Source organism: Haemaphysalis longicornis, unplaced genomic scaffold, assembly GCF_048455015.1.
Source record: "Haemaphysalis longicornis isolate Haplotype H1 unplaced genomic scaffold, Haemaphysalis longicornis Haplotype H1 scaffold_6, whole genome shotgun sequence".
Classification (NCBI taxonomy): domain Eukaryota; kingdom Metazoa; phylum Arthropoda; class Arachnida; order Ixodida; family Ixodidae; genus Haemaphysalis; species Haemaphysalis longicornis.
The window spans coordinates 173,148,654-173,169,538 of record NW_027526407.1 but is presented as its reverse complement, the minus strand read 5'-3'; the positions used below and the strand labels follow the sequence as shown (position 1 = coordinate 173,169,538).

Genomic DNA, 20,885 nt, shown 5'->3' with positions numbered 1-20,885 from the left:
CGTTGACTGAATCCCATCTCTTATGTCCACAATTTCCGCGTCGTTTCACTCCATCGACTCATCACACTTACCTTATTTCTCCTTTTGCGCCTCAGTATGAGCCACTGGCCCGTAAACAACCGTGCATGCTGCATCAACAGTGCACTCTAACGCTGGAACCTTGCTAACCACCCAAGCTCGTGCTGCTGAACCCATGAAAACCTCGTTTTTAGGGCGGTATTTCGAAAAAAACCTTTAGGAACATTGCAGCTTTTAGTACGCTAAAAAGGTCGTGGTTGATTTTGCTGTTATAGTAATCGATAAAACACGAAAGTGAAATGTGCAGCAAAGTCTGCAGCTGACCATGATTTGCTGTTGGGGGGCTGCCTTGTGGGTGTGCTTTCCGAGCGACATCCTGCTCGCGGGTCGCTTCGGGAAAGGAGTACTAGCGTCATTTCCGAGACGGATATGACGTCAGTGAAATCTTGGTGTATCCTGGCATAAAACACCTTCATGTTCAACTATAAAACCGAAAAACGAACAACCCTAAGTATAACACACTCTTCATTTCTGAAGGTTGCTTCCCCGCAAGAAGACCCTGTTGGCAGGGGTGCACACTTTACAGTCCGCTTGCTTCGTTCTGCTGGCGTCATTTCCGTGGCGGATATGACGTCACTGAAATGTCTGTGTATCCCGGAATAAAAGGCTTTAGTGTAAAAAATAATTAAACGTTTATGGATTACTTCTTTGTATTTACAACCCAAGGTGGTTAGGTGTTCTTCGCACTGTCCGACCCCCCCCCCTCGCAATTAAGGTAGCGCTTGATGCTATTAAAGAGAAACTTCCTTTCACTTTTCACTCAGGGTATGAGATTTCTGCAGCTGCTGGTGCTTTCTGGCCAGTTGGGTGCTGGGTTTTATCTTACAGCACACAACGCCAGCTGGCCTCCGCATATCGCACCCACGGGGATCGGAAACCGGCTCGCGGTGGGGGCCTGGCGGAGTTTCACGAGGACAGGGTGGTCCCCTCGCACAGAGCCCGAGGGGTAGGCGGGACAATTGACTTTTTTAAGTCAAGTTTATTTACCAGACCCGCACAAGTGCAACTCTAAATGGTCTGTTGGCCTAAACGCTGCACACTTGGCACCTTGACTGGGGCCCAGGAGCCGTTGGACATGACAGCAGGCAATGCAGAAATTCAGAGAAGTAACAGTATATAAAAGCAAACTACTGGAAGAAAAAAAATTGTTCTACGCTAACATCTCACTCTAAAATCAATAAACAAAGCAATCAAAGACGAACTCGCACTGGTCTCCGTAAGATGTGCACGGACAATGGGAACTCATTACATAATTTGTCATTCCAGTATAATTAGGCGCAAACAGTGCAATAACACTTATGTCAGAGGCACGCAAGATCTGAAAAATACCCTTTTACATTATTAAACCTGAAGCCAAGGCACTATGCGGCATATGGCAAGTTAACAATGTGCTCGCGTAAAGGCTTGCAAGAAACTTTACTTTTACCTTAATATTTATTGAGTAGATCAGGAAGATGGTGTTCTAATGATTGCTTTTTGTATTGTGTGTTTGCTGGAGGGAAGCCGGACTTTTTGCGTGTACAACGTTATCAGCGCTTGCAGCTAGAGGCCTCTTCTCCAGGGAGATATAAACGTTGGACGTTTCTCTTTTGTCTCCTTTTCCGCAGTGCGCTGGCCAAAGCTTACTAAAAGATTAACAAATACGCCAGCCACAATAACGGTGAAAAAATTCCGCAAGCTAGTTTCATTCAACCTGCGAATGCCTTGTCATTGCGTCATTATTAACTTTATTAGGCAGTGACATAGTCATTAGGCTTCGCATTACATTAATTCCAATTCAGACGCGAGAACCGCCATTTTTTTACAGCAACACTTTCCGCGCAATCCTATCGAACGATATTCCACCAATGAGGCCCACACCAAATAATACCGAAGTCCTGTTGCGTTGGTGACGGCGCCTTTGTTACTTTTGACCGTCGCAGAAGTCACCCACACTTTCCTTCGACTGAAGCCCAAGAGGTTCGGGGTGAGCCGACATCATGAACGTTTATTTAGACAAATTGTCATTACAGGGGAAAACCACAAAGCGTGTTTCGCGCCACGGACACTAAGTGGTGGTGTGCGTGTCCGTGGTCAGGTTTGCGAAATATTTCAGTGTTAATGTAGCATTGTATTTAATACCTATAAGGACCTTTTTCGGCAAATTTTTGAGAGCTGTTAGAGAATGTAGAGAGAGACAATCACTGCAACGATTTTCTGCCTATTTTTGGTAGCCACGCATAGTCTTGCATACAGTATTAGGGTTTCCAAAGCCATTTCTCAGATGGGGCGTTCAAAATGAGGCGGGACAATGCCCCCGTTGATAATACGCGTCTCGCCTCCGCTCTAGAACGGCGAACCGAAGCCAGTAGAATTATTACAACAGCGCTCAGCTCGTGCGTGCCTTCCAGGGCGCCAGATGCTAACCGGTTGTGTTTGCCGGCCTTGGGCTTCAATCACGTAGGCCAACCTTTCCCTCTCCCTCGCAATGTGCGAGAGAACAGGAAAAATCCCACTTGTGCTGCCCGTGTTTCAGCAAATATACGGGGAACAACGGCCGAAGTGTGAAAAGAAAATTTGGTGCTTGAAGCGCACGCTTACGGTTGACGATCACAGAACAATGCACGTTTTACTTTAAACCACATCGCTGTTGGACGAAGAGCGCGGCTGCTTGTTGGCTCTGAAAGGATATCACGCAGCAGTCGTAAAAACGTCGGACAACTATGCATCGGATCTCGGCTTCAAGGCTAGTTACAGTGCTAAAGGAGCGAATCTGCACCACAAGAAAACTATTTGCCAGTGACAAAAATGGACGTGATGAGTCACGGCTGTTGAATGCAAAACCTTTCAGCGAAGTACCAAGGTTACCTTCTCTACCGCTTGTTGGAACTTCGTGGTATTATTGCCCAATTGTGGGTAAGTCGTGTTCGTTGCTATTCCTCTCAAATGACTCGGCTAACATTTACCGATACCCGATAAGGTAGGCGATAATTTCTAAATTTTCTTGATGTAGTGGCCGTCAACTGGGTATGAACGACGTGATGTTTGTCACGCCATTAACATTTACCCTTTTAAATTTTAATTGCAGAGCACTTCAGGGTCTCGCCCCAAGAGATACCGTCGTCATGGCGTCTCGCACAAGCTTTGAAAAACAAATGGTTGTTATAGTCATAACCGCTCGGAACTAGTGAACCGCTGGTGATTGTCATACATCTCCCGTTGTTTAGCGCAAAGAAAACTGCAGGTACAATTGAGGCAATATACATGCAATTGACCAGCCGCTCCCGCATTTATTTAGTTAGGAACGCTCGATGGGCTGGTTTTTACGATTAAGCCGTAACAACCGGCAGTGCAAGAAAAATTCCCCGCATTTCCCCGAGGGGAAGAATGTGAAAGTGCGAATGCACGAGTTGAATTTGCGCGGTTCGGTAATGTTCGCGAAAGAGAGATCACACACACACACACACACACAACTACAAAGAAAGAAAGATGCATTTATTCACAGACACCTATTTGTGTTGTCGTTGTACTTGATTGCTAAAGCGGATCTCAGCTTTGAAATTTCGTGTCAGTACTCCTTTAAGCAGGTGCATTAGCCCTTCTCACGCCCGATTCTTGGCCAATCCCCCACGTGGGTATGTGCCATGTCAGCGGCCAGGCAGCGCGCGCCCATCTCCCCCCGTTGCCAAGGAAGACGAGGAGATTCCTGGCCAATCCCCCACGTGGGTATGTGCCATGTCAGCGGCCAGGCTGCGCGCGCCCATCTCCACGTGCGCGGACATCGCCGGTGGACGCAGGTTCAGGGTCGCTTAAGAAGTGCATTGCACTTAAAAAACTACCGTTCGCGCTGTTTCAGGCAGGGGCCGCGCAAGCATGGTGAAGGCGAGAAATTTTAAATGCGTTGGACAAACCTCCGTTCAATTCATCACGAGAAGAGCGAGACAGGCAGGCGAAGAGCGGGATGGGTGGTGGCAGTGACTGCATAACGGCACCAGAGCCCATTATAGCGAATCACTGATCTGCACTTGCGACAGCTTTCACGTTCAGTGGAACGGCTTTAATTTTTTTGTGTACCTCCGTACTCGCCATAACAAAGTGGAAATTAACTACACCTGCCGCGCTGACTCGCTGGCTAAGGTGATCTTCTGCGGAGCCCAATGACGCGGGTTTGATCGCGGACGCGGTGGCTGGTGTTCAGATGAAGGCGAAAAACGAAAAGGTCATAGTCATAGCACTCCACTGCCATAGCATAGCATAGGTCATAGCACTCCACTGCCGCGCTCGCCATAACAAAGTGTTACCATCGGCGCGTTACCCCCCAAATTAACCAAAGAATAAGAGAACAATAATTTCAGCAAGGCAGGGACACGTTTAAGCCAATTTGTGAAATTGACGGGGTTAAAAAAACAAACTTTAACTCAAGAAAATTTGAAGGAAGCTTGTAATGCTCCGAAGCAGTGACAACTGTTGAGAGATATACTGCAACTTGTAAAATACCCTAGACAACCATACCAAATGACTTACTGCATTTCGGCACATCCAATGATTGCTTTTAGCACTGTTATAAATTTATCACCGGTCTGCTAAATAAAAAACAGGCGTAAGAGAAAGCCAATCCAGAAAGATATATTTTTGACCTTTAATAAATACCATGGACAAAAATTCGAAGAGTGTTTTTCACAATCTTCCCGAAAGAAACATCAGTGGATACATACATTGTAAATGCAGTCATCAAAAAGACTCAGGGCAGAGAATGCGGCGTGCACATTCCATTGATTGATTGATTGATTGATTGATTGATTGATTGATTGATTGATTGATTGCTTGATTGATTGATTTATTGATTGATTGATTGATTGATTGATTGATTGATTGATTGATTGATTGATTGATTGATTGATTGATTGATTGATTGATTGATTGATTGATTGATTGATTGATTGATTGATTGATTGATTGATTGATTGATTGATTGATTGATTGATTGTAGGGTTTAACGCGCCAACGCAACGCAGGTGATCAGGCGCGCCGTAGTGGAGGGCACCGGATCACCTGGGGATCTTTACCGTACGCCGAAATATCGAACACACGGGTGTTTTAAATACGATAGTCTTTTTTGGGCTACTTAAACCAATAAATTTTGGTGTGTCTGTCTGTCTGTCCGTCTGTCTGTGACTCGATTCAGCCACCCGGCCAAAGGAAAATTGATATTGCGCAATAGTCTTATATACTCACAGCCAAACGTAAACGTCTAAGCCCGGTTTATATGTTCATACTTGTCAACTTTGTTGAACAAAAATGAGACATTACGCAAATATAACACAGGAAATTAGTACGCAAGGGATATTTACAGTGTTCCTTCATTAAAAATTAACAGATGCTTGGTTTTTCGATAGCAAATGATATTGTACATCTACTGCAGCAAACCGCCACCTGCTATTGCCCGCGCCACCTCCTGGCGGCATATGAAAAATCACGCGGCAACAGCAACGAAAGGTTCCACTAGCTAGGTTCCACGTTCTGCTTGGAACGCACGTGGATCACGGCCACGCGATTCCATATACCTTGTTGTCGGCCGCCTCCATTCATGCACGTCTCCACCGTACTGCAGCGCTGCCATTAAGGAACCCGGCCTGTAGCAGTGGAACGCGTAAATTCAAATCGCCTCGAGCAAACCTTTAGTTTGTTTAGCTTGGGATGAGCCCGACGGTACAGGAACAGCATCAGAGGTGAGCGGGAAAGCAAACGGGGGCATTTTCTTGGCAAATGTCTACAAAGGCTATTGTCTTTTGACGATATTTGCAAAAGAAGGAGCAGATACGCGGCCATTTATTTGCTTTTTGCCCCCATCAGAAAAGCGGCCGGCGCGGCCGGGAGATGAACCGCGTCCTCATGCTCAGAAGCGCAACGCCTTAGCCATTGAACCACCGCGGTCAATTCCAGGGCAATCCCGTAGATCAGAATAGCCGCAATGTGTTTGAACGACCAATTCACGCGGTCAAGCCAGCCAATTCGGCGTTTGGCCCCAACGTTCATCCATTTGACTGAAAATGGTATCGGCACTGTGAACCTCTGCTGCATCACAAGACAGCACGCTTGTCATGCGTTATGCCAAAACGCAATTCAAATGTCTGAGTCACAAAGTGTGTTCGACATCCTCATTCGCCAAAAAATGTTGAGTGAGCAGGATGTAATTGTCAACGAAGTACACCGTAGTGAGGCTGACCCACAGGATTTTCGAGGAGCGCATAGCACGCCCTAATGTTCTTGAAACAAAAGCTCAGCGCAAGGCACAAGCCCCACCGGGTATTGCAGAAGACATTGCGGTCTGATAGAGAAAACAATCCGATTACGAATAGCATTATTGTAAACTAATGTGTCATTGCATACCTCCATCAGAAGGTTAAGTGGTTTTGCAAGAGCTTTGCTGGATACCCAATTTTGCGGTGCCCGTATGGGGAATCAAATTATATTTGCTCGCCAACAGTGACGTAGCCTGTTGTAGGCATACAAAGGTCGGTATCTTAAAGATGCCCTTTGGTTATTACATCACTCTTTATGTTTTCAGCGCCCAAGCATAGGAATTTGCCAAAACTATTGTGCGTTCTATGCACACGTTCCTATTTACAGAATGCACCACCCCAAGCGTTGCTTTCACGCTACAAACGAACTACAAATTTCAGCCATCATCTTCAAAATTTGTTGAATTGTATTTTTAAATTGGTTGTCTTGGCCATAAAATGGCAACACTGTTAATTGTAGCAGCAGCGCACTAATTTCTGGTTTATACGGGAATGTGCGACATGGCAGATTCACTGTTTTGCTGTTGCAGGCGTATCCAGCAATTTCGAAGAGGCCTCATGGGAAATGTACCGCCGCTATGGGCCCATCGTGGCCGAAGAGAACCCCGATCGGGGAATCCTTGTGCACCTCTTCAGCGCTGATGATTTCCGGACACTGTACCAGCAGGAAGGGAAAGCGCCGCACCGGTCCGGGCTGCGACCAGTCATGGCATACCACCGGGCGAAACCATTCCACTTTCCCGACGTTGGAATTATGAATGTGTGCGTACTTTTGCGCCCGTGCGTTATTCACACCTCTCATGCACCGCAAGGCGTGAAGTTTTATTTAAGCGAACCTTTCTAAGACTCACTGATGGCGATGTTACGACGAAACGCACTCCAGAAATTCCAACTTTACACAATGGGAGGGCACTTGCTGCTGATTACGACGATGAAACGCGATTCAGGAAACCCAAATTTACACAAAGGACTCCATATGATGATCAGGATTTAGCGCGAACCTTTCTTTGATATAAATGTAAGGTCCACAATACAATCAGCAAACGACAAATTCACCGACAATGCGGAGCTGACTTAATCAGCACCTTCAAATGACCCAAACACAAACTAATCGATATAAAACCAGAACATCACTTCCTGTTAGCCCAGCGTTGTCGTAGATTTGGACTTTGGATGAATAAATTGGGAACCTTGCATTTGTATCAGAGAAAGCTTTGCGTTTCAAATAAAAACTACGCTTTGTGGTGGTACTGTTTGTCATCAAGATTCCGTGTTGATGACAAGCTGTATTATTATCAAAGTATAACTTTTATTACTGGGTTCCTGGAATTTCTCGAAAGACGGCGCCCTCTAAATCTATTTTATTGCGAAAACGTATAAATCATTATTTGCACACTGCCACATGTAGGAGGACGAAAAGCCTAGACAAAGTATCTGCTAAATTATTTGCTCCTAATTTCCAGGTGCTCCAGTTTACAGTAAGAATATGTGGCACCTTCGACTGTCCATTCCTTGTTCTTTAGGAATCACACTTGGAGTGCGGAAAGAAAAACAAGCTGGTTCATTCATTTGAAAACAAAAAGGTTGGCAAAAAAATCACCCTGGATTTTGTGGTCGGCTGTGGTGGCAGGGAAAGATGAAAGAAATATGACGGATAGAAATGGCTGCTTCAACAGTTTGTCACGATTGTCTTCTACTTATTCCTAAGCATTCATAATAGCGGGAAGGAACTTTTAATGTCAACCCACTGGAGAATTTGCAAGCTCCCTACGTTCCAGTGCAGCACAAAAAGATTGAACCACTTGTCAGGTAGTGACCGTATGTATAAGTCAACAACTGACACTGCCAAACTGCATATTGCTCTCTCTCTCTCTCTCTCTCTCTATATATATATATATATATATATATATATATATATAAATATATATATATATATATATATATATATATATATATATATATATATATATATATATATATATATATATATATATATATATATATATATATATATATATATATATACTCACAGTGGAGGTTTCCCACGTCAATTCAATTTTGCGGCCTTCCACCGCTCGCGAGCCTTCTACTGCAACCTTTTGTTGCTGCTTGATTTCTCGGAAGGCCGCCACAAGGTCTAGGTTCTGGCTCGAGCGCATTTTACAATTGTGTGAAAACAACATTACATTTTTTAAAGGCGTATTTCCTTATTTTCTACCACAAATCTAAGGCGACAATTATTTTTTTAATAAAATAGCATTCCAAATACCACTTATGTGTTGGTGGTGTGCCTCAAATATGCCCAACGTTTCCTTTTGCTTAACATCGTTGACCGCTACGAGCACTATCGCCAGGTTCAGTGGATTGGAAGGTTTCGCCTAAATAAATCTCATTCATTAAAATCAATATTTCATGAAATCAATTGCAAAATTCATTTAAGCTTTTCCCCGAGCGGCTGAATCGAGGGACTGGCAGGCAGACAGAGAGACCAAATTTTCGCGTTTAAGTAGACTATGAAAGACTATCGTATTAAAACGGGTGCAACAACATAACAGCAGAGTTAGCTGTCCAGTAAGCACGGAACGGAATTAAGTAACTGGATAGTTTTAGGTGCGGAGTACCTTAGGACCGCACAATGTCCGTCCGCGCCAGTGCGCATAGCATTTACAAACACAAAAAATCACACAGGCACCGGCCGGATTCGAGCCTGTGTCTGGTAGATCAGACAGAGTTAGTGCCAGTGGTCATACCCATTGCACTACGACCGTGAGTCAGTACCCGGGAGTTAAACGGCTTACTCTCTCGTGTGTAACTGTGCGGGTACCTCAGGTCCTTCCAATGTCCGTCCGCGTCCATCCGTGCGCACACCACCATCAAGCGAAAATCAAGCGAATTTCGATTTGAGCCATGAGTTGCAGTTTCGTCTCGGGATTAATCAAGGTGCAACAGATGGCTCAAATGGAATGACGGTCGGGGCGCAAATCGGATGTCACTCGGGGCGCGACTTGGATGTCATTTTGAGTCCACGTACTCCGAACCCTCGCCATCATCCACGGAGTGAAGATGCTGCCATTTTTTTCTGTTTATGCATCTCATTCATCCTACTTTTCTTTCATCAAGTACGCCTCATTCCTTTCTAGGACATCCCCTTTAAATAGGCTAATGAAGTATGTAATTCCCATTTTCGAAGGCAGCTCAACATAAAAGAAGAATTTTTTGAAACACACGAAGCAGAGACGGAGAGATGCTCTGTTTCACCTGCACTGGGGGCGAGAAAAGCACATCGTGAACCTGTGATCGCTTTCAGACCCTCAACTTCTGTGACGTGAGCGCTGCCTTTGTTGCCAAGAAAGAACTGCAGCCGCTTCGTGGGAGTAGCATTTCCTGAACAGCGTCTTTTCGATTTGGTTTTCCCCTCTTTTGGGAAGTTTGAGTGCCGCACGAAAGCGAAAAACTGAGCGCGCAGTAACAAGTCTCATTGGTGCCACCATTCAAAACATATCCAGACACTGTAACGAAACAAAACGTGGCACAAACCATTATTCTTGAAAGAAAACGGAACACTACGCACAACAAGTGTAGGATGCTAAGTACGTAAAGATTATATTGCTCTGTGAAGAGGTGAGCATTGCGTCACCTCTCTTCTCAGTGATCTGCATGCATCCCGAAACGCCTGGTTTGCTTTCTTTTCGCAGCAAGGTGTCCTACGGAGTACATAAGGGCTGTACCCTGCTCGTGTGAAATCACCAAGGTTCTGTTAACCTCACTTCATTGATCTTGAGTGTGGTAACAATGTCACTTAACAAATGCCACGTCAGAAAAAACCACAACTTTATCTGTCGACAAAACGGGGCTTGACATGCGTGTAGATGCTCCACCAATTAACCTCACCTGAAGAGCGTTATGATCACTGGCACTAGTTGCGGCAACCTCGGGCACTTGTTGTTGGCAAATCGGCAACGATACTGCTTTCCTTTTCGCATATATTTCAATTCCCCTTCATAAGCTTAACCTTCGTTCTGTGCCTTCAGCCAGGGTGAAGAGTGGCGCCGTGTTCGAAGCGCAGTTCAACAGACGACCTTGCGGCCAAAGACTGTCCATTCATACGTTCGCGCCTTAGAACAAGTGTCGGAAGATGCTCTGACGCTGATTGCTGCACAGCGAGATGGAAATGGTGAAGTCGGGGACTGCAGGGAGATCATGGACAGGTGGTCCCTTGAATGTGAGTAGGTTTTATCACAGTTCACTTGAATGAAGCACAAAAAAGACGAGATTACTATTTTTAGCTACCCCAGGAGAGAACAGCCGAAAATGTTTAATTATTGCACTTACTGTCTGACCTCCAAGCTACACAGACGTGAGATATTTCTAGTTTACTCGCCGTAACAGGCTTTGTCAATAACCCAGTCCGCTTTCTGCGAATTGCAAATTTTTCAAAAACGTTTACCTTTTATTTCAATTTAGGGACACTTATCAACAGCTCCTTAAATCGTTTAGCTTTCAAAAGGCTCATTTTATTTAGAATACTTGGCGTGGATTGTCGTTACAATGCGTTCCTGAAAAGAAAGCGAGAGGTATCACTTTCGCAAACGTTTTTGTTAACAGTGTTAGTGAAGCCCTGTGGGTGGCGAAATGCCTATCTCCCAAAGTAGGGTCTAGGAGACGTAGGTTAGTGTGCCCTTGTTTCCAATTGCTGTACTGAATACTTAGGATGATAAGTCTTCTCTCTGTAATGTGTAGTGTCGGAGCACTGCCTAGCGGCCTGGAAAGACCTCACTTAATTGTAACCAACGCAGATTATCCACTAATTTTGCATTGCCGTCATACCTGAGCACCGGTGTGTGCTTCTTGTATTGCAAGTTCATAATACGCAGAAGTTGTTTTGTTTGTGGACTTGCATCGCAAAGTGTTGTATTCTGTAGCACCCAGGATTATTTTTGTGATCAGTAAATATATTTTGTGTAACAGTTAACCTTAAAATCAAACAGCTGTCGAATGTTGCCAGTGAGCGCGCAAGAGCGCCTGAATAATTCTAGGCCACCAAAACACTCCCTTTTGTGGGATTTCAAAGCGTAATGTTTCCAAAGAACACCACTGTGGGCTCCTTTGGATTTTTTTTTCACAGAGTGATATTTTGGTTTGGGCTATGTTTTGAAATTTTGCGCGATTTCTATTTTCGGGAATTGCTAGAGTTCACGTTATCATTTTGGCTGTGGAAGGGATTCATACGGGAATTATTGATGAGAATTCTACTGGGGCGCAGAGAAGACGAGTGGTTGGTTACTGTTGGGATGCTGGGTGGGGTACGCTCTGCGCGTGCTTCACGCCATGTCGCTGCCACCGCAACCACCGCAGCAATCTCCGCTTTCCATGTGGCTTATAACATGCCCAGGTACTTTTCAGCAGCACCGTCTTTGCGTTTTAATGAACCGAAAGTAGATTTTCAAGTTCGGTGTAGGTGGCGAAGGAACCCTTCGCTTGTAGAATTCAGCGGTGTTGGCAGTGAAGCAGAAGAGAGGAAAAGACGATGACGGGACGAAGAGATGATGACAAACAAACTGTATTTACGGTTATTTACAAGAGTTGGTTACAGAAAGTTGATTACAGGGTTGGTTAAGCATGGCCGTCTTAGCGATCGACCCTCCGAGTTACGCCCTAGGTGCCATACCTTAGCGATCGACTCTGGGTTACGCCCTAGACGGCAAGGTTTATGTGCACTAAGCACGGAGGCTAGCTGGTCTCCCGCCCAAAGCTAAGTCTCAGCTAAGTCTGCCGCTTCCTATCTTTTCACGGGAATATCATTTCTCGCTCCCTTTGTATGCCGCGCAGCCGATTTGATTGGTCCGGCCGACCTCTCAAATCCACCAATGGTCGGGCCAAACGCCGCCTTTCCAAACTTCGCGCACTTCCCTCCTCTCCCAAGACGGAGCGGACGCAGGAAGACGCGTACACGTGCACGGGGCAGCTTTGCCACGGCCAGGGTGGCCATTAGGCGCCGCGGCACTTCCAAAAGCCGCTGCCCGGGCTTACACACTCCAAGCGTAACACGGTGGCCCCGAGGCACGCAACCCCAAAGCGGCGTTTTACAGCCCTAATTGGCCGCGCCCTCTCGGCGCATCTGAAGACGGGAATCAGTCTCTTCAGAACTAGTCCGGCGGCCACAAAGAGAAGCAGGGGTGGCGTTTACAAAAGACGTCGTCCCGGCATAGGCACTGTGAGAGTGACAAGGTGACCTCCGAAGCACTCAAGGGCGCTTCATTCAGAGGCGTCCAAAAAGGGAATCCGCTTTCCCCCAAGCAAAACCAATTACGGCGGCGGCCATTAAGAGGAGCGGGGCGGCAATGCGCGCGGCCGCGTGGCCCGCGCATCTTATCTCTTAATCTCCCTTCCTCCGCTATGCCCAAAGGCGGCAGCAGTCCTACACCGAAGCTTGTGAGAGTACTTTTGATTGCTTCCCAGTGACGTGAGTTTAGGGGCCATTTTGGTGCTACAGACACCACCAACGGACAATTTTTTGCGCAACCAACCTTTTTATTTACTTCGGCATTAAAAACATCCATAGCTGTCGTCTTCCCTCAAAGAGACTGAAGTTATCGAAGCGCAAGCTCTTTAAATTGGTTATTGTGACTGAGTAATAAGTGCGAAATCACACCATCGCACAAAGTTACACTGAAGCGATATCGGTTCAGTAGCTGGCCATATGAACAGGAAGTCGTGAAATACTCAGTTTACAGCCAGGAAAGCTGAAATGAAGGGTGTTCTTTACGAGTTTCTCAAGCAAAACCTAATACCGAAGTTTCTTATTGCCTTTATTACACCATCTTTGGAATAGGAATAACAGCTTATAAGGCTAACTTGCTTATCGTGGGCTAGCATTCATACGCTCTTATATTCTATACTAAATTCATTTGGACTTGATCTCATTGCTGTCAATGGAGTCTGCTGCATTGTCCTTCCTTTAGTGTCTCTGGAGTTATGCACGGCCAACACTGGGTCATGATGGCCTTATTACTGGTTGTACAATACGGGGCAGTCACTTTTCATACGTAAATGCAACAACCAAAATATCTCAGACATTTTCTAGGACATTTGTGAAATTTATTAAGCAGCCCTACTGCTCTGTTTCCTCATTTTCTGGCAGTTGTTTTATATCGTTTATTCGTATACGTAACGCTCACGAAGCTTGAGTGAAACAGAAGCGTATATGCCAAGCGTTTTAGACTGTCTAAACTAGTATTACTCAAGGCCGATGAGATTGCGTTGCCCAGGACAGAGAATTTAGCCCGGTCATGTGCATCTACTGTCGAAACATGAGCGCTTAGTTCAAAGTGCAAAAATTTAAGGAACTCTCACTAACGCGTAAAATTTGAAGGTAGTGAGGCTGTACGCAATGTTCACGACCCCCACTAAGGTTTAAGTCCGCGATTACAGCCGATTTGCTCCTTCTTCGCTGCCACAACGACCGTTTCTTCATCAATAGTGCTACAAGTGTGAACTTCCTTCGTTTTTTTGGAAGAGATAATCATTAGACATCACCTTTGAGGGGAGTGCGCTATCGCGTGTCTTTCTGGTTCCGAGCAAGGGTTGCCACCATTAGGGCGAACGCTGGAGTTTCTTTTGTTTTTGCCAATAATGGCCAAACTCTCTAAGTTCATATGCTTGGCTTGACAAACGTGCGCCGGGGACGCTGGGTGGTCACCGCGAGGCACGCACACACGATCGTTGGGCATTTTATTGGTTTCTTTCACTGCAAGGCGGTCACCACGAGCCCCGTGGTCGCGTGCACTCGCTCGGAAACTTCTTGGTATTTTTAATTGCGGACAGGAAAAATTATGGTTTACTAAACAGCTTACCTATTAAGAAAGACAGGTAGAATGCTTGAGCTATATCGTTACTTAACAAAAGAACACGGTAGCATAAAAGGCAATCATGTTGGTGCACCATTCGCTTTCGTGGAACTAGACAACTGCGTATAGCACCCAGCCATAGTAGAACGAACCACATTTATTTCGCAATTGTTCCCTCCATGCGGAGACGTTCCATTTCGTCCACCATAAAGAAGGGGCCATTTCTGTGCGGCGCCACACAGCATAATTAATTATAATGATAGGCTGCACTTTGCGCTTAAATCAATTTAAGACATAACGAATAATTGTTATTTTTTGCGTATTTATTTTTACCCTCAAGAACAGAAGGAATTAAAAAGGAGAGGGGTTACAATTTTTAAAATACAACTGCAATAAAAACTGTCAGTTTGTTATGCGAAGTTTAATTCGCCCAATTATATTATTTTAGCTAGAGCGGCATGAAAAAATGTTTATCAGCGATCGATACAATTTCTTCAGGAAGGTGGTTCCAGTCTCGTCATGTACGAGGTATAAAGGATTGAGCGAATGCTTTCGTATAACACGTATCGAAACCTACTCTATATACGTAATCTATGCGGTGGAAAAGATATGGATCAGAAGGAATTAGTTCATCGCGTAATGCATTATGAATTACCGTTTATGGAATAAACTGAGGCGAGAAATTTTACGACCAGTCTGTCATAGGAGCAGGTCGATACTGGATGTATTGTAGCTATGCTTGCTACACGATTGTAGTTTTCGCGAATATTTCTTAATATTTTTACTTAAAAATCAGTGGACCTTAAAACATAAATCAGTTGACCTTAAAACATGTAAGGATGCGGCGGCTGAAACCAAGCAGTTACAATAGGAGGAACAGATCTTACCTCACGGCAACCAAGTTCGAAGGCGAGTACTTTTAGCACTTGGTGAAAACAAAATCCATGGCGTTGAAATAGTGCCATTAACCAGTAAATGGCACTAGCTGCTTTCGTTTCTGTACCGCTTAGGAAGTAGAATGTCGACCCCCCGGAGGCCCGGTGGAGGCACCATATTCTCGGCAAATGGACGATGAAGTCATAATCACACCGCCAGCCAGAGTAATCCGGTAATGATGGAAACTTCCCGCTCCTGCACCTGACTCCCATACTTTGAGACCCTCACAGGGAGTTGACATATTCAGGAACTGCCACCAACACTGGCTTTCCAGCGACACAAGTTTCTCGACGCTTTTGAGTTAAAAATTCTTTAAGATTCATTGGTGGAGCCTCACCAATGCGTGAGCGTCTCGTCCCCCACCTAAACAAAGATGAGTTTTGACCCTACGCGCACACCTTCGTCCGGCTACAACTGGCCTTCTCAGGCATGGGCAGCTCGCGTTCCGTGCTTTTTGTCGTCTGCATCACAACCTGGCGGTCGCTACGACGGCAGCTCTGTCCAATCTAGAACTTTCCCCACCTTCTATCCTCTCGTTGTGTGATTCTGTCACTGGCTCTGTTGACATACTGATGCGGATGGACGCGGAGCAGTGCAACACACTTTGCCGGCATGTCTCGCTATTGCTTATGCAATCAAACATTGCGTGAGCAAACCTTTCATGGCAAAACTGATCGGTTGGAGATAACGAATATCTAATGTCAGGGGTTTAACGAGCAGAAGGTATACTCGGCCCAACAGGCGCGCCGTAGTCGAGAGCACCAAAATAAATTTGACCACCTGTAATTTCCAACGTGCGCTGAAAGATCGACACACCGGCGATTTTTCTTTTGCCTCCATTCGAAAGCAGCCACCACGGCTGGGATCGAACCCACGTCCTTGGGATCAACGTGGGTTGCTACCTGGCAGTGGTTTTTATCAGGTGACAACGTAGATCACGTTGTAGCACCACGGAATTCGCAAAACGCATGCCTTCACAAGGAATTTGTAGCCATCAATAACTACAAATATTTAGTTCGTTAGTTATTTAGTTAGTTGGTTCGGGAAGTTAGTGGGTTAGATAGTTAGTCCGTTAATTGGTTGGTTAGTTAGGTAGTTTAGCTGGTTGGTTAGTTGGTTATTCAGTTAGTCAGTCGGTTAGCTAGTTATTAGTCAGTTCGTTAGTTACTTAGTTGGTTAGTTATTTTCAGGGCAAAAAGATCGTTGTACAGGGCAGCGAGTTACATGCCTGCGTTACAGAAAAAGAAAACCAGCAGCACAAATACAAGCTGTAAATAATAATACCAGGAATATTGAACACAATAAGTTGCTAAAAGCATATCGATAAGCAGTCTCCCGTGTTAGCACGGCAACAGACGGAGGAAGGCGGTTCCACCTGACGCAAATGTTAGGGATAAACGACTGACGCAAATGCTTTGAATTACAGGACCGGGCGTTAACAGTGCACTGGTGATGAACGCACGCTGAAACGTGAGATAGCGCAGACAGTAACTGTTGTTCTGCTTTGGGATTCACTAGTACATGCCACAGCGAGAAAAGCGTTGAACTAATGGTGTTGTTGCTTTGTGTGCGAATAACGCCAACAAATAAATTTGCGCGTGTTCCTTCCAGCAACCGTTTTTGTGGCGCTGCACAGGCGGCTAGGACTACTACAACACCCTCTCCCTAAAAACTCTGATGGCAGCGTGATTTTGCGCGCCATAGAGCGCCTCGTAAATGTCCTGGATGGTCTGATGGTCAAGGTGCCTTTCAGTGACTACTTCACCACGAACACAGCGGAGAAAATTAAGTCCATCTCCGATGAAGTCGTGCCGTAAGTAATTGCCTCTATTCGTTTTAAAAGCAAACACCGAGTATTTATGCACAACGTTTCCGGTATAGCTGTCCGTGCTACCTCGATCGAGGTAATCTGTGTATTGTTGTGAAAACAAACACGTGGTTGGTGTTTGGTGCTTCGCATGAGCTTTCGGGCTAAGCAAACGAGCCGGCATTCAAGGCCTTGTGCGGACAGCATTTATTCGTCTTACAAAAACCCGTCCCTCGAAGTGCCCCCCGTAGTAGCATGTAGGCCTCGCGAATTTTTTTTCCTCACCTCAAAACCTTTTAGACATTTCTAGCCATATTTGGGAAAACGAGTTCCTAGTTTTGCGTTTTTGCTGCCACAGTATTCATTGTTACCATCACCGTTCAGAGGCGCACATTGCGCGGCGGTCTCCTTTCTGATGCAGTGACATCTTCTTCATTTGGAATTTAGGCTGCGTTTAAAACAAAACTCTTCGCCATCCGAATGTTTTCGTCCATCACCAGAAACGTCGATGTGATTTATTTTAGTGACCATAAAGACAACGGCGTCACGTTTCAAAGGACTACACTTTGGTAGCTCCCTCCGCTTCATTCCAGCCACAAAAGACGTTTTGTTTTTTTTTTCGTCAAAACACAGAATAAGTATTTAAAACGTTCAAATTTTTCGCAGCAGTGCCGTAATAAGAGCAGGAGTGGCGTGATAGGCGCTAGAATTAAAAACATGGGTATTTTATTTATTATTCTATTTATTTAGGCATACTGTTGGCCCGGAGGCTATTACAGGGGCGGGGTTACAGCACAAATTGAAGAACAGGGAAGTGCATTATACAGAGTGTACACAAACTATACATCAGTATTGTCACTTGAAAAATGTATGGATTTAACACCGCAGCAGTACGAAAGAACACACCTAACCGTAATATCTATAAGCAAACGAATACAACCAGTTTGATAGAATTTTTTTTCACAATGCACTTCTTGCTTAGGACATCACTCGCTTCAATTTGTCCGCAAACTGCGTTACAGAGTCACTCTGGACAACGGTTGTTGGTAGGGCGTTCCATTCTTTTATTGTTCAAGGGAAAATGAGTTGGCCTATGCATTAATGTGTAGTTGAGAGATCCGGAAAATATGTTCATATGTAAGTCTTATGGTTCTGCTTTGTAATGGTACTAAGTATTCAAAGGTGTCTATTTTAAAATGATTTTTCCAGAGTAAGAAAAGAAATCTTAGTCAGCTAGGCGACGTCGTTCGGCTGGGGAGGGTAAATTAAGTAATTGCAACATTTCTGTAACGGAATCGGTTCGCGAGTAATAAGACAAAATAAATCGGGCTGCTCTTCGTTGGACTCTCTCAAGCATATTGATTAGCCCTGTTTTACAAGGATCCCATACCCCACTAGCATATTCTAATGCCGGTCTGACCAGGTATAGATACCAGTTTATTTAGTATCCGTTGAAGCGAGCTTAAGCTTCCTACGCAAAAATCGTAGTAAAATTTCTGCAGTTGAATAAAACTTTTTTACGTGTTCTTTCCAACTACGATCACTAGCAGTAGGGGTTAACTGTGCATTAGCATACCAGTGATACAATCAAACAGAACTAAGAGTCCCACTACAATCGCCCAGTAATTTATGCTTCCTGGCGGCAGCTTGGCTCAGCAGTCGCCGATTGCAAAAACAAGATTTTGTGACGTCAAGAAAGATTGGCCCGTAGTGGTTGGGGAGGCGCCAGTGTCACATCTGTTTTCCTAAATTTCTCCATTGCCCGGTTGAAATTTGCGATGAAATTGGTATAAACGCTATCCCGACAAGGCAGTATTTTCTATGAGCCAGACCTGTGTTGTTGTCATGGCCTTTTTATTACACCGCGAAGCCTTCGCTCACCTTACTGCTGTGTGAAACACGCCGACGTCTTCCTTCTTCAGCGACTGGTCCGACGACACTGACAATGCGTTCATGCATATACCCACCGGCATGGAAACACAGAGACGGTTCTCAGGTGTTTACCTAGCCACGCTTCTGAGTACTCATTTCAGTACTCATCCCCTGCGCGTACCACAGTACTCATCCGCTCAGTACTCATCCGCAGCGGGGGAACCGAATGATGTCGTAAAGCTTCGCTTTTTATTGGGTTTGTCATGGTTCTATAAAAAACGCTTCCTGCATAAAGCTGCAATAGCATAGGTCCTCCTGGGGGATGCGTGCCAGTTTCACGGCATATCTGCTGAACTCTCCTATTGCTCGGTGACCGTATGTCAACACGTCAGAACACAACTTACAAAGTGGCTTTAAACGAATTGAGTTTTTTTGTTTCGCTTGGGCATAATTTTTATGTGCAACTAGCGGCCACTCAAAGAAGACATCAAGAATAAATATTGGGTTGGTTCATCAATACACCGCTTTTTGCATAGCTAGAACGCATATCAATTTTATAGCCAACTTCAAAAAAATGTACCTATACTGAAAACAGATCCGGCAATGGTGATTGGCCAGCCACCTTCTGAACGTTTATCATAACGTAAGAGACTTTTCTCAGCGATTTCCGGCCACTTACCTATGTAACTGTCCCGAAACATGACTGGGGGACTGTAGTTAGTCCTCTAATTAAATGTGATCGTATCACAACGATGCCCATATTTTAGTGCTGACCCTTAGCGCGTCACTCCTTCACGTGCAACGTCACTTAGCGTGTATTACAAAAATATTTCTATATCTGTTGCCTTCTTTCACCTAGCAACGTCTATCATAGATGTAGGGGAGCTCAGTGGGTTACTAAAGGCTAATTTTTTCAAATCGAGCAAAGTTGTATTTTTTATGAAGACCCCTTTAACATTACCAATAACTAATTATGCATTTCTTCCTTTACAGTGTGCGTTCTTGAAGAGTAGCGATGGTTTGGAGGTCTACTGCCAGTTAATTTCTTATTCACCGAGGGCTACCACGTTCACCCCTAACGCTTTCTCAGTGTTAACCCTTAAAACTCGAGCATCGTTATAGGCACACATCAAGCTTTGGTGAAACATGGTTGCTGCCAATTAAATTGGTCATGTGGTCTGCATTCCTTTTCGAGTCCAACCAATCCGGCGTCCCGTAGTTACAGTAACTAATGCCCTAATTGGTGACATTTTCTGTTGATTGTTTAGGTCTTGTTTTGGTTCATAAATTTCTTTCCTGGGCTTTTCTCTGCGCATACATAAAGTTAAAATAATATTTCATACATATTTCAATAAATGCAAAGCGAACCTTTGCATCGATGGACGTTTGCATATAACTGTCTGCTGTTTCTGTTACAAAAATACACTGGAAAATTCCTCATCCAGTTTGAGATGTATGTGGTTGCCTTCAAAAGACAAAGAATATACACTTGAAAACTCTACAAGCTGTCGCATTAAAAGGGGGAACACAAATCTGTAATAATAACAGTGTAAATCTCTATGACACCCTGTTTCGTCTGGGCTTCGAACATAAAAATGCGAAGCCGATGGTGCTCGACCCTTTACATTTCTAAATAACGCGACTTAGTCGCCTCGGAGGCTGCTGAGAATGTAAACCCCTGGTATGAATGGCTGAACCGGAATGGATATTTTCGAAAATTCTGGCAGAGCGAAATCCTATTTCTTTGTATGCATGGTTTAAAAACATCGCAACAGTTTTTGAGCTAAAGCACTTACGGGTCATGCTTTTGTTAACCATGAAAACGTTTTCCGCTGTTGATTTTAGAATTCTCGGTTGAATGGCATCGTTACTCAAGCTTTCTCTAAACCAATAAGGGTATTCACCTGTTCGTTTAATTCAAACGCCCATGTTTCTGCCAGCTGCGCACATACTGCCAGTTGCGCAAACAATGCCTGCTTTGTTGCGTAATTTACTGCAAACGATTTTTTCCGAACGAACTAAAATATTTATTTACTAAACATTTTCTTTTCACCCAAATTCACT

General features: G+C 44.7%; 1 protein-coding gene across 2 annotated transcripts in view; it reads left to right on the top strand.

The window, feature by feature from the left end:
- The first annotated feature begins 2,562 nt into the window (after positions 1–2,562).
- The window catches only part of LOC144141276 (putative cytochrome P450 12a5, mitochondrial), a 37,539-nt gene continuing 19,216 nt past the window's right edge, over positions 2,563–20,885 (top strand). The window contains exons 1-5 of one of the 2 annotated variants that reach the window (XM_077672853.1): positions 2,563–2,973; positions 6,890–7,121; positions 7,883–7,942; positions 10,391–10,581; positions 16,754–16,955. In XM_077672853.1, coding sequence (XP_077528979.1) covers positions 2,781–2,973; positions 6,890–7,121; positions 7,883–7,942; positions 10,391–10,581; positions 16,754–16,955 — 878 coding nt within the window. In that variant the 5' untranslated portion in view covers positions 2,563–2,780. The remainder of the gene's footprint in view (positions 2,974–6,889; positions 7,122–7,882; positions 7,943–10,390; positions 10,582–16,753; positions 16,956–20,885) is intronic. The other variant, XM_077672854.1, reaches the window with a different exon arrangement.